Below are 13,043 nucleotides of genomic sequence, written 5' to 3' on the forward strand. Positions count from 1 at the left end.
GAGCATGCATGATTGAAGGGAAGGGCCCTCCCTGGACATTTTCTTGCACGAGAAAAAGGATAAAATCTTTCCCTCCACTCACTGTACATAACCAATTTTACCAAGACGAAGAGCAATAAACCACCATTATATTTGCTCTTTCACAGAACAGAGAAAAAGTTATAGAGTCAGAGCACTAACAAAAAACAGCAAACATTGTTTCTGCACATTTTACTAAGCTACATAACACTATGTACTAATCTACAAAATAAACGCCTTAGGAAAAAAAAGAAAAAACTTTGGGAAAATGCTCATAAAATGGTATCCAGAATTGCGCATGCAAGTGGCACCTATGTTTGATCATATATGTTTATTACTCCTTCACTTTTATGCATTAACACCATGGCTTTCCAAGGTATGAAGCTAAATATTTGTTAGCACGTTTGAGAAAAATCAGAGATTTCTTATGGCTGCATTTGCTGCTATAAATTGATTCATACAGACATAAAGGGGACATGCACATAATCTGTTCTACATATAGAACCTATGTTACCACCTCCTAGCATGACACTGCTTAAGTTCACTGCAAAGACAAATCACTGGTGCAGATACATGAATCTGGATTTGCTTTGAGTTTAAGGCCCTTTGTCTACAGTCCACATCCCAATTTTTGTTACTCATTTAGAACTTTACCTTTTGGTCTTACTCCTGACATGAGTCTCATTAACACTCATACAGACTTACAGTGTGGCTGGACTCCTCATCCTGCTTGATTCCAGAGAAAGCTTTAGAGAAAATATGATGCCAATTGCTTATCAATGAATGCTTCCTGTTATATTTCTGTACTTACTAAGGATTTTCACCCCTTGCTAGTCGTATCAAGGCAAGTAAATAACTTGGATATTTCAAATCTCACACCCTCTCTAACTGCTGAATGCTGATGTGAAAGGAGAAAAATTGCAACAGAAGGACAGGGCAAGGAGAGGTACTAAAGTATCAGTACAGCAGGTAGAGGGAGATAGCATATACTTTTTCTGTTGCAGTTAACCTTCATTCAGATGCCTGAATCTGCAGCATAGCAACACCTCAACCCTACAATAACAAACTAATTTATTCTTGAGTAATTCTAGTTTCTTCCGATACCTGGGTCAAACCTTAACACCAAAAGTATATAACAGTAACAAAATAGAACCAACCAACCAACCAAAAGAATGTGTGCCAGAGCAGAAATTGGGATTTCTAGAGGTATTTGCTGCTGTTGATGTTGTATTCCTCCATCAAATTGTTTCCTGTCATGTCCCCAGCAGGGCACATTTACCCATGCATGCAGAGCGCAGCCAGGAAGCTCCTCAGTCTTTGCATATAACAGTTTAATACATAAAGCAAGAACAGAGTTTGAATTGCATCTCCTAGCTATGTTGATGCCCCTTGCTGAAGTCACCATCTGCACCGATGTCAGACAGCTATGCTACAAAGCCATGAAATAAATCATTTCAGAGAAACAGAAGTGGTAGTCATTGGCTTCTGAGCACAGCTGGGTGAACAATCAGAGCTGGTACTGTCAGGGAAACTGCACAAGTGGGCTTTCAAATCCAGAAAGAAGGAAGGACTTGTGTTATTTCCATCTGTCAGCGTGTAACTTGATGTCACCCTGCATTGTTTAAATATGCTCCCGAACTGAGTGCGACGAGCTTTAGAAGTATCATAATGAGGCCAGATCAAGATGCCAGCAACCGTGCAAACACTACCAGGGAATCAGGCACGAGGGCCTGCAGGTGCCTGTGGCTAACTTGAGCGTGAGGCTTCCCACTAGTTAGTCTGCCAGAGCGCAATGCTCCTCCAGAGAGCCCGTGCTGCCGGCACGGCACAGTTATATTAGTTTTCATGTATGGAAATATGTGTATGGTTGCTAGATGTGAATGAGTGATTTATAACCAGCATAATGATGTCTGCCAGAGTTTGCAGTGGACTGCTACAGTAGTACCTCAAGCATTTACATCTCGGTAGTCTGCTAATTGCCAGAACCACAGCTGGGAGAGATTTATTAGTCTAGGGTTTGTCAGCACAGAAGGGAAATGCCACAAACAGCTTGTGAATGCCACTACAGGTTTTGAAATATCCCTTTAAGGAGCACACAAAAGAGGGAAAGATTTCTGTTACTGCTCTGCTGAAACAGGAACCTGCACTGAACAAGTGTAGGCCACAGACACTGCAACCAACTGGAGCGAGGCCTGGCATTACTGCACATAAGGCTCCAGCAACCTGCTGCAGACAGACAAAGATGTCCCCTGGGTCATTTTGCACATGGTCAGCCCAACTGTTAGCGACTGGGCTCTGACATGGTGCTAACCTCTCCTCCCCTCCCTTTTTATGTACAAAATGCCTGCAGGGTCCAAGGTTTGGGGGAGTCCTGGCATAGTGGTAGATTCACCTAGAATTCCTTTCTTGCCTTCAGCAGCTTCTCAGAGATGCAATTTTCATTTACTCGTTGAGGTCAGCTGAGACAAAGGAGGTTAAGAGAGATAGTGCCTGTGGTAACTTTACTAGCACTGCTTCACAGAACAAGAGACACAAAAATTAGAGGCCAAAGTCTGTTCTTTCCAAAAATGCATTAAGAGTTCTCACTGTTACGTTTCCAAATTTCTGAGTTCATACAGTGAACTCAGAAGCAGCAAGGAGCATGCTATTATTGCTGGCCTCAAATCGTTCATCACTAGCAAGGCCAAAGTGGAAGTTATCTTGGTAATGCTCTGTAGCCTAGTAGAATTTTATCTACTAACCATTTAAAGAGCACTGTGAGGTGACTTCCACTGAACACAGAGGAGAGAGACCTTGTATAAGTGGTAACCCTTCCATACAGAGAGGTGGACACCATGCTGCTCCTGAGTTTACACATTTGATCAACAAAAACAACTACTTTCCTCCTCTTAAAGCCACTTCTCAGCAAAGACATGTAACTACAATTAAACAAGATCAGTCCTTTATGCTTTTTCTCCCTTTGGCAGCTGAAGTTGAGGCAGATTACTTACACCTGTGAGATATACAACAGTGTTTGCACAAGTGAGTTTCAAAGCTGTTGTAAGCTACCTACAGCTGACTTACAGAATATTAGCTCAACCATACTACTGAAAACAAACTCCACGTTCTAGCACCTTTTTTAGTACAGAAAAACCAGTTGCTGCAGTGCTCCAGCTAAATGTCTCAGGAGATCTCATTCACAAATTTCAATATGCATTCAGTTCTTCTGCACAAGCTTCATCTTCCTGGTGTGCAAAGACAGCTTTTACCCACTTCAGTGACAACTCTGCCTTCCCAGGGAAAGAAAATAGTACATACATATGATTCAGTTCAGTTTATTCTCCCAAACTCCTGACATCCTGCATGGGATTTTCCAAGAACTAGGGGCATTAGAGCACACTTCCAAATTTCTCTTTAAAGTCACTAGCTTTGGCATCTGAGGTCACGTGTATTTGGAAGACTGCCAAAAAGCTTGCTGTTAAAACCACAGAGAGAAACATGAAGAAGTTAACTTGCATCGCCTGTCCAAAAACTACAAAACACATCATTCCAATACACCTTTAGGTAAAATTCAGAGGGCGTATAAACTTTCCAGGAACTATAAAAGCTGCTGAGTATTGATGGTGTTCAGATGGCTAATTCTTGACAGTGCTTGAACCTGGCACTGGTCCAAAACACTTCACCGGAGCAGGGACATCTGTAGGCAGGTGTGGAATACCATTTGCCAATCTGTGGTTAACATCTTCAAATAAAAGGAAACCAAAAGGCAAACATCATTTTCACTTTACATAACTCAACTAAGGAGCTGGGGTGGAGTGAGGGAAGCACTCTGTAAAACTTGTTTTCTTTAAGCCACATTTCGATTCTCACTGTAACAAAATAGTGTTGGCACTGAAAGGATGCTACAGTGAAATGACCTGCATGCACAACGTCAAAACTTGCAAAAGGAAACCAGCAATCAGACATACTAGCTAAAGTTCATTTCATCTATAGTCAAGAATGTGTTCAAGACTCAAAACTGTGTTACTTACTCACACAGAAGAATGCCGTTTTCTAATCCAGAACGAAAGTCCTTCTCACCAAAACTTCTGCCAGTCACTTGCTGCAAAAACACAGAGGGAAACAAGAGCGGCATACATTAAAAGGTGTTCTTTTCAAGAGCAAATCATAGCATGCCGATAAAGCATCTGCTGCAAAGGAAGCAGCTGAACCTGATAAGCATTGCTAGAGAGCTACATCATGTGTATCAACCAGGTTCCTCTTGAGCTGCTTAACACATTGAGCAAAGTATCTGCTCTGGCTAATGCAATTACAGATTATAACAGAGCTGTCGCTTTGATGTAAAAATAAATAAAATTTTAAAAAGCCCAGAGATGACACCAAAACCTTCAGAACATTTAAAAAATGTTATTCTAAAGCACTCTGAATTTCAGAACTACCGTATTTAGACAAACTGTGTATTTGTGCTGCTGTTTTGCACCATGTTAAACATTTTGCATCGGACTTGAACTTTGGGTCTTTAATCCATCACCTCAGTAGAATAAGCAAATCCAACCAGAAGCTCTGCTGTAGCCCTTCAGACACTCCCCACAGTACTCCTTGTCATATGAAGTATTTCACATCACGAAGTCAACTGTGAGGGTGAATATAAACTCAAAGGAAGCTGAAGTTTAGGCACCTACTCATCCCTGTCAGGGATGCTTATACCAGGGGGTATGTTCTGTGTAATAAACGCTTAAGATAGCCTCTGCTGCTTAGAGGCAGGCCATCACGGAAACATTCAGTAACCCTCATGTTGCCTGAAGGTGCCAGATGCTACAAGCACAATCGGACTCCTGTGTATGACTCACTGCCATGTTCACAATGGCTTGACACTCAGTCTCAAACCATTCACCACATGTGACGTGTTCAGGTAAAGGTAGAGAATGCACATTATTACTACCAACAAATATGTAAAAATAGTCGCTATGTTTAGAGAAAGCTGAACAGGAACAAAAGAAACAAAAAGGCCTGCCTTGTTTTCAATTGTCTTCCAAGAGGTCTTCTCCTCATCCAGGCAAAACATTTACCGGATGCTTACAGAGTTCTCATGGACTCCATCCAATCTTTCACACAAGGCCCATGCTCCTGGCATTCCTTTCACCACAGAGAACAGTGGCTTGGGGATACATCTGCCTGACATACCAGCTTTCTCCTTGCTGTTCCATTCAGATACAAGACCTTCCCCTCCCAGTTTCCTGTCATAAAGACAGCAATTTATAAAAGCTGACAAGTTTGGCACTTTCCCACGGGATTTGCGGCTGCACTAGCTTCACAAATGCTGGTTGTGACTACACACAGTCTTGGACAGAGGACAACACTGGGTTTTTTGTTGTTGTTGTTGTTGTTTTTTTAATTGAAGTGCAAATATGAAGCCTAAAGCTTAACTGTCCACTTACTTATAAACATACTCTTTTTTCAGTATGAAAGAATTCTTCCCACAAACTGGTATGATGATTTACAAACTCTAACTCCCTCGTACTCTTAATTCAGCAATCATGCTTTATTCAAATACATGAAGTAGAACAAGGCACTGGGTTGCCCTCAGATTTCAGCAGAAACCAGACAATTTGCCAGAAGGAAATGATCCCTAATCACCTAAACTATCACTAGTCATAGAGATTCATCTCTAATCTTGATCTGCTGGGACAGAGGGGAATTGTAACAACATAACCATTAGCATTTGGGATGAACCAGAGACTGAGCACATCAAAACCAACGTTATTTCATGCATAGAATAAAGTACAGAATAGAAGAGAATAGGAAGAGCTCTTTCAACGAAACTCAACAGGGGAAGACCTCTGTGCAGTGAAAAAAAAGAGACAGTCATTTTATTTCACTCCTCAACATAAAGCAACATCAAAAATTCCAGCTGCGGAACACAGTCTCTGTGTGTGTTTGTTGAATATCCACATCCACCAGGGAGCAGTACCAAAACTGTTAACACGGTTAAGTAAGAATCAACCTGCCAACATCTATCCCATGAGTATTGCTGTCATTACTGCTGATGTAGGAGGGTTTTGTATTATGTTATCTGGCTGCATGAATAAAATCACGAAATGCAAATGCACAGCTGGAACAACAACTCTAGTGAGAGGCACAACAAGAACTGATGGCAGGTGAAGAAAGACGGGAAGGTCTAGCAACAGTACAAGTCTGTTTAAAAAGGAACTGGATGTAAATGAGGCATCAAGAGGCTTATGCCTATTCGAGATGCCCCAGCTGCAGAGGGAAAACATTAATCAACTACAAGTCTCCTGATTTAGCCAATTAACATGCATGAAAAGTTCAACAGATAAAGGCTAGAAACTCAAGGTAAGTGTGAAGATGACATCATAAATATCAAAGATAAACCCAAAAGGAGACTGAGAGGAGCAAGACAGATGTGTTCATTTTTTCCAGAGGAACCTAGAGCTCCGTTTCCTGGCATGTGCCCACACACACATATGCATGCATATACATGGAAAACCTGTGCTTCCATGATACTACAAAACTGCCGCATGCTTCACAGGCCTATGTTAATATTGTGAATATGATCTCAGCGCAGTTCTGTTCCCACCAGATTATCTTCTTACAGTGACTGCTGTAAGCAGCACTGATATTTGTGCTGCTGCTGCTGAGCTTTTTTGCCAAGTTTTACTGGACAGAAGAAAGCTATACATCTGCAGCCATGTCCACAAAAACGAATGATGGAGGAACAGACTTCTAGCCCACCAGCTTCCATATTACAGAGAACTGATGTTCAGAACTGAACCATGTCACAGGTATGGACAAACACACTTTGGCAGCCCCAGGGAAAGCAAGATCCAGTGATGAGTTCCTTACTCACTGCTGCAATGTCAGCACATTGTAATTCTCTGCAGCGCAGGAGCCCAAAAGTTATAAGCATCTTAAAAGGAAAAAAACACAGCTGTACCTTGCGAACAGGTCCTAAAGAAAAGCCTGACACTTTAATAAGTTCTATAAGGATGATAGGAAGAGTTGTCTTTCCATATCATACAAAAATAGAGACCAGAAGTGAAACAATATACTTATTACTGTGCTTCATTTATGTGAGGAGGAATTCTTTTTTTCATCATCTGGATAATATTTTCCTCTCTAAAAAGCTGCAAGCATCTTCAAACAGAGCCATTATTCCACTGCCGGATGTGTTTCTCAGATTCACTACCACTTAGCAACGCAGAAAAGTAAACCTAAGATGAATAAAAAAAGTTATTACAAAAGGAGTATTAGGAGACTAAACCACAGCAGGCTGACTCCCTATCACAAGCTTAGGCAACCATTTTAATATGTATTTATACACAGTAACACTTCTTATATACAGCACTGTTGCTGATTAACTCCTTTGTTCTTCACAGTTACGCATGCCACTAAATCTATGTCATCTTGCGTGGCTGTCATCCAGCCACTAACCAGTGCCATATTACACAACTCTATTTTCACCAAGCTTCAGTTCACATTGTTTTCCTTCCTTGCACTTTGTATTGCTGCTAGTGCTCCGTAAGATGGAGCCTGCAAAGCCTCTGGTGTCAAAACAGCTTAAGGGCATGAAAAAGAAGGGTGTCAAATTAGCAGATGATGTCCTCAGGTGAAATGTACGTCAGCCAACAAGATACCAGTAGATGAATAAACACTAGGTCACCACGGACAACACTTTGAAAATAGCGAGCTTGATTTTCTCTGTGCGTGTCTGAAAACAGCACATAAAGCAGTGAACAAAAATACAGACACAGCAGTGAGAGGTCTTTGTTACTCATTATACTTTTGAGAGTTTGTGAAACATGACAGCAAAGAACAGAAGATTTTCAAGACATCTGGTGGGCTGTTCATTTCTTTCTATATAGGTGCACTGAGTTTCCATTCTGTGCAATCTTTTTCTTCCTCCCATATCAATTTTATATAAGTAAAAAGCCCACCCTGCCACAAAACTAGAATACATACTACCTTTATTTCAGGGAGGTGTGAAAGTAAGGCTTAAACTGTAACAGTCACAAGTATGTAAATAGGATGCACTGGATCATATAAGCAGCGGGCAACACGAGTCACCAACAGATGTTGTATGACTGTTTTTAAGATATCAGTCAGGATAAGGCACTTCCAAAGTAATAAATTCCTACCTCCTCGTTTCCAGAATTACATCTGAGCTAGGAACACAAGTATGCAAATTATATTCTTTTTTTACATAGCATAGACAAGAGATTTCTGAACTAAACAACGCTGATGAAGTTAAAGTCTGCTTTGCATTTGCAGACAAGAACTGTATGGAAGGAGAGCCTTCATGAGCTCCTGGTTCTGACAAGCTTTGCTCTATCTGTAGAAGTAAACACAATGCAACATCTTGGTGTGAGCACTCTCTCTACTCAAAAGCACAGGGATTTAAATTGCTACAATTACATCAACGTAAGCCAGTTCTAGGCAGCTATATAACAAATATGAGGAAGCTAGAAGCCAGCACAGAAACATGGAGACTGCACGAACACAGAGCAACACATCCTGGTGCAGGTGTATCTATCTTCCAGCCCCACAACAAGCGTTCTGCAGAAAGCTTCGCAAGGCTGTACAGTGTTGAGGTAGTTTACTATCAAATCAATAAAAGGGTGACCAACTTAAGTATCTTTGGTGTGAATTTCTGGACAATGCCAGCATGAGATCAGAATGGCTAACGCAGCCATCAGTGAACCACCTGAAATGTTGTGGTACAGAGCTCTGAAATTTAATAAATGCAGGGGAATAAGAATTCACACCTGAGTAGTAAGATTAACCTGTAAAGAAAGCACTTGATATCATTTATCTTCAGACCTCCCACTTCTTGGTTACAGAAGTTTAACTGCAATTTGCAAAGTTAACTGCCATTCTACAGTCTCCTTTGTTCTCTCTTGCCATACACCCTCACGCCATTCTTTGAAGTGACAGAGAGCTGACTTGCTCTTTATCACACTTTATAGGGATTCTGTTTCTCCCAGTAACAATAGTGTAAAATATAGGAAATCATATTTTCCTCTATTTGCTTTAAAATCCCCTCTGTCACTGCAGTGCTATCAGCTGGGTTAGATGACAGACTGGTGTCAACATTCAGCATGAAAGAACAATGGCCACTGACACAAACACACTCCCAGCCTCTTCAGTGGATGCAGTTCTACATCCTCACAAAAAGGAATTATTTCTTTGCTACAGGATCCTAACCGGTGCATTTTCCATTAACAGAGTGACAACTGATTTTTTTTTTTTAATTTTAATTAAGGTCCTCTGCATAATTTAGTGAACAAATGATCCTAAGAATGGACACATATTTGATGTGCACACAAAAAAGAACAGGTTCACTTAGCACTTCATTTAGGAAACCTGTCAAAAGAAATACAGGAAGAAAAAGTAAAACAAGCTCCCACTCCATCCCTACTCTTCCTATTAAACCTTTATTATATTTTATTTTATTTTTGCAAGAAACAACAGATCTCTGCTTTTGCTCAAGACAAATCACAAGGTGACTCTGAATGACCACAGAGTAGCCCTGTTTTGGTGACTCAGGCCATGAGTTTATTGGGTCTCTGACAACACCTCCTTTTTGTTTTGGAACACACCAAGAGAGTTCTGCCTCTGAACATCTGCCCTATAGCTCTGCCCACTGAATGGCCCAGGCACAATGAGAGAAGATAACTGCAGGTGAACGAGGCTTACTGCTGCTGGTGAAGCACAGGCATCACGATTTCTCCTTTCTGCATTAACATACCACTGCATCAGCAACTATTACCTACCCGAGGCCTTCAAGTTAAGTCCAAGAAGGTTTGGATCTCACTAGTTCCACTCGTCACCAGAGCTTTCTGTACTACAGTTCTTCAAGGCCAGGCTGGATGTGGCTCTGGGCAGCCTGGTCTAGTGGTTGGCAACCCTGTACGTAGTAGGGGGGTTGAAACTTGATGATCATTGCGGTCCTTTTCAACTGAGTCCATTCTATGATTCTATGATTTGTAATACAGTATTATACATATGGAGTTGCCATACATTGTTTGGATTTATGATCACACTGATCTGTGCACATCTCTGCCAGGACATCTGGTAGTACAATCCCAGTTGTCTGGCAAACTACTATGCAGGGTTAAAATTTCATGATAGAGTAAATTGGGCAGGCTCCTTTTTCATCTCTCCTCCCTAATTCTGTTTGTATACATGCTCAGGTGCATTGCCAAATGTATCGGCCTTCCCTTAGGGGCAGGGTGGGACAGAAAACATTCATTAAACATTGAACATTTTGTGGAGAAAAAGAGCAAAGAGCAGCAGGAGAAAACTTAAAAGTAACTTCCATCATATTTCTCTTGGCTGCAGCACAGTTCCTAAAGCCTTCACCTAGCATCAGGTCATCTGTTACATCACATTTGTATTTGACAGTCAGTAAATTGCTATTGCATCTTTTGTTATTATTTTTTCTTTATACAGGTAACCACCTTCTTATCTGTATACTTCATGCAGTATTGTCAAAATTAGATACCAGGCAAGAGACATGACAGAACACCCTAGGAAACCTGGTTTCAATCAGTGGTTCAATTTAGTGCTCTTTTTATAGCTTAAAACAATAAAAATAAGGCATCTATGAAAAAAAAAACCAAACTTATTTCCTGTACTGTAGGATCCATCATCTGTTTCTAAGTTGTAATATGTTTTAAAGAAGTGGGAGTTGCAGACTTTTGCATGGATTTACCAGTCAGGTGTTTATCCTCCTCCTTTCTTTGGGAGAATAAGGAGGAATTAAGTATTACTTCAGGAAAACAACTTTTATTTGATAGTAGCAGCATCTTACCATAACGATACATCCTGCAGTTCTGCACTTCTTTCCTTAAGAACAAACCCACACACACGTGAGAGGAGCAGAGACCAGAATTAGCAAGCACCATGTAGACTCAACAAGTGCAACAGCAGAAAACAGTGCAGGATGAACCCTGATGCAAGGCCCTCATTAGAGCTCATCCCAGCCATTCCCACAGAGTCTGGCGTCACTCCAGCACCAAGAGGAGGCTCCCTCTTGGCTCCCGACTAGGTAAATTGAGGCACCCTTTATTATGGCCCATTGCACTTCAGGGCAAACCAGTCCTTCTTGGAAGCTCATAGCTGCACTTTGAAGGGAAGAGGAGCAGATGACTAATAATGACTAGCTCTCACAAACACCTTACAGGCTTACCTTTCTCCAGGGTCTTATTTTCTTACTGAACCAGGCTAAACAGTCTGCTCACTGGAAAATGAAAGGCTGATAAAAGTTACTACGAATTTTCCAACTTCTTTATTATGATTCCCTGGGACTTGCCAGTACAAACACCTGCACTGCCGTGCTATTGTTCCTCTTTTGATGAATGCAGAAAAGTAAAGTCTATCTAGGCAACTACTCTCAAAATCAACAGTTATTGATTTCAACTTCATTGTTTCCTTAACGTGATATTTCTTGAAGCTGGAATCAGTGCTGATAGAAAGAGAACTCAAGCTCTGGCTACTCGGTGTAGCTGTTAGTCTAAAAAGGCAGTCTCACTTTTTCTTTAATCAGGCACAGTGTTTTTTAGCAAAGGTCTGGAGAAATTCTTTCCTTTGCCTAAGGTTGATTACACCAGCAACTATCCAACAAAACAGGAAGTCAGGCGTCTGAGCACAGCTGACAGATCAAGGAACTGAAAGACAAAACCCAAACCTGCACCCATTCAACTCCCCCTTTCTAGCTGCGGAATCTCACAGCAGCAAATCCATAGATGCTTGAAAAAAACACTCCTCCAGGACATCCACACTGCATCACCTACATGCTGAAATCAAAACATCTGCTAATAAAATCCTCCATTTTCTCTCCTCCAGCTTGAAGAGAACTTAGAACTTTAAACACTTCTGATTCAGGGCTGTCTGACACCTTATTACAGCTGGAGAGACAGAGCAAAAACTCAAGCAGCAGATTCCAAACTGAGCTCAATGCCTTGTTCGTGCCTCAAAGCAATGAAGACAGGCATCACTGCAATATCTAGATTTGTTCATCACCCCTTCACACTGCCATTTTATACTACCAATGCATTTATGTTTTACTGGTCTGCTGCTTCTTGGACAAACAACTATTTGACACCAGTGCACTGCTTCGTGCCAGGAATGTGCAGTTTCAAGATTGCACACATTAGAAGCCAGACAGAGACAGGAACACAAGACGCTGCAAGTTCAGCTTGTCATTAGCCACTGCCAACTGACAGACTGCAAAATTCAGTAATTACTATGTATTCACAATGAAAAATGCCTGCCAGGAGACACTAGCTTCCTTTTTTGAAGAAATTAGGTGTTCACTTGAGCCAATCATTATGGAATTTAACCAGCCATTTAAAGATGACACCATGTCTTTAGGTCACAGTGGAGCCTCTGAAATGCCACTGATGAGCATCACTAGGCACCAGTCTACCATGAAGCTTTTAAATTTAAAGTCATATCAAGACAAGTCCATATGTAAGCTGCCCCATTTACAGTCTGTACAATTTAAATATATATATATAAAAGTATAGCTCAGCAAGACATTTAAAGATCTGGTTCTGCAGACAAGCCCAGAGCAAGCAAAGCAAGAAACTGCCTATGGGAAATAAGTCATTTCACATAGACAGTGCTGAAAAGCATGATTTTATCTACTGTCAAGAGTAACTGCAAAACTCTGCTTCTTCCAAACAAAAAAGAGAGAGGAAAACCATAACACTTCTGAGCGCACTATCTCAGCTCCTTGGATGTTCCCTCCAGACTCTGGATCATCACCTGGCACATTCTCCAGCAGGAATGGAACTGCATGCCATAACTTTACAGCCGTGTGCAAACAAAAATGCAGAGCTACCAGCTTCTGAACAGGAAAATAAAAATAAAAATGCTCATTTCAAACACCACAGAACGCAGAAAAATGATCCACTTTCTTACAGAAAGGATAACCTTAATTCAGTCATAAGCATTTGAGGTCTTCATTAATAACCTTTTGGAAGTAGATTTATTATGAAATTAAGTGAGCTTCTGTTCCTGCC

At 41.0% G+C, this 13,043-nt stretch overlaps 1 protein-coding gene across 19 annotated transcripts in view; it reads right to left on the reverse strand.

Annotated features, from left to right (window-relative positions):
• The window catches only part of LIMCH1 (LIM and calponin homology domains 1), a 164,889-nt gene that overhangs the window by 100,753 nt on the left and 51,093 nt on the right, over window positions 1-13,043 (reverse strand). For 16 of the 19 annotated variants that reach the window (XM_015285469.4, XM_015285467.3, XM_040699791.2 and 13 more), the window contains one exon: window positions 4,029-4,099. In XM_015285469.4, the coding sequence (XP_015140955.2) occupies window positions 4,029-4,099 (71 nt within the window). The remainder of the gene's footprint in view (window positions 1-4,028; window positions 4,100-13,043) is intronic. The other 3 variants (XM_025149840.3, XM_046940888.1, XM_046940886.1) reach the window with 1 other exon arrangement.

The sequence above is a fragment of the Gallus gallus genome, chromosome 4 (genome assembly GCF_016699485.2).
Source record: "Gallus gallus isolate bGalGal1 chromosome 4, bGalGal1.mat.broiler.GRCg7b, whole genome shotgun sequence".
Taxonomy (NCBI): domain Eukaryota; kingdom Metazoa; phylum Chordata; class Aves; order Galliformes; family Phasianidae; genus Gallus; species Gallus gallus.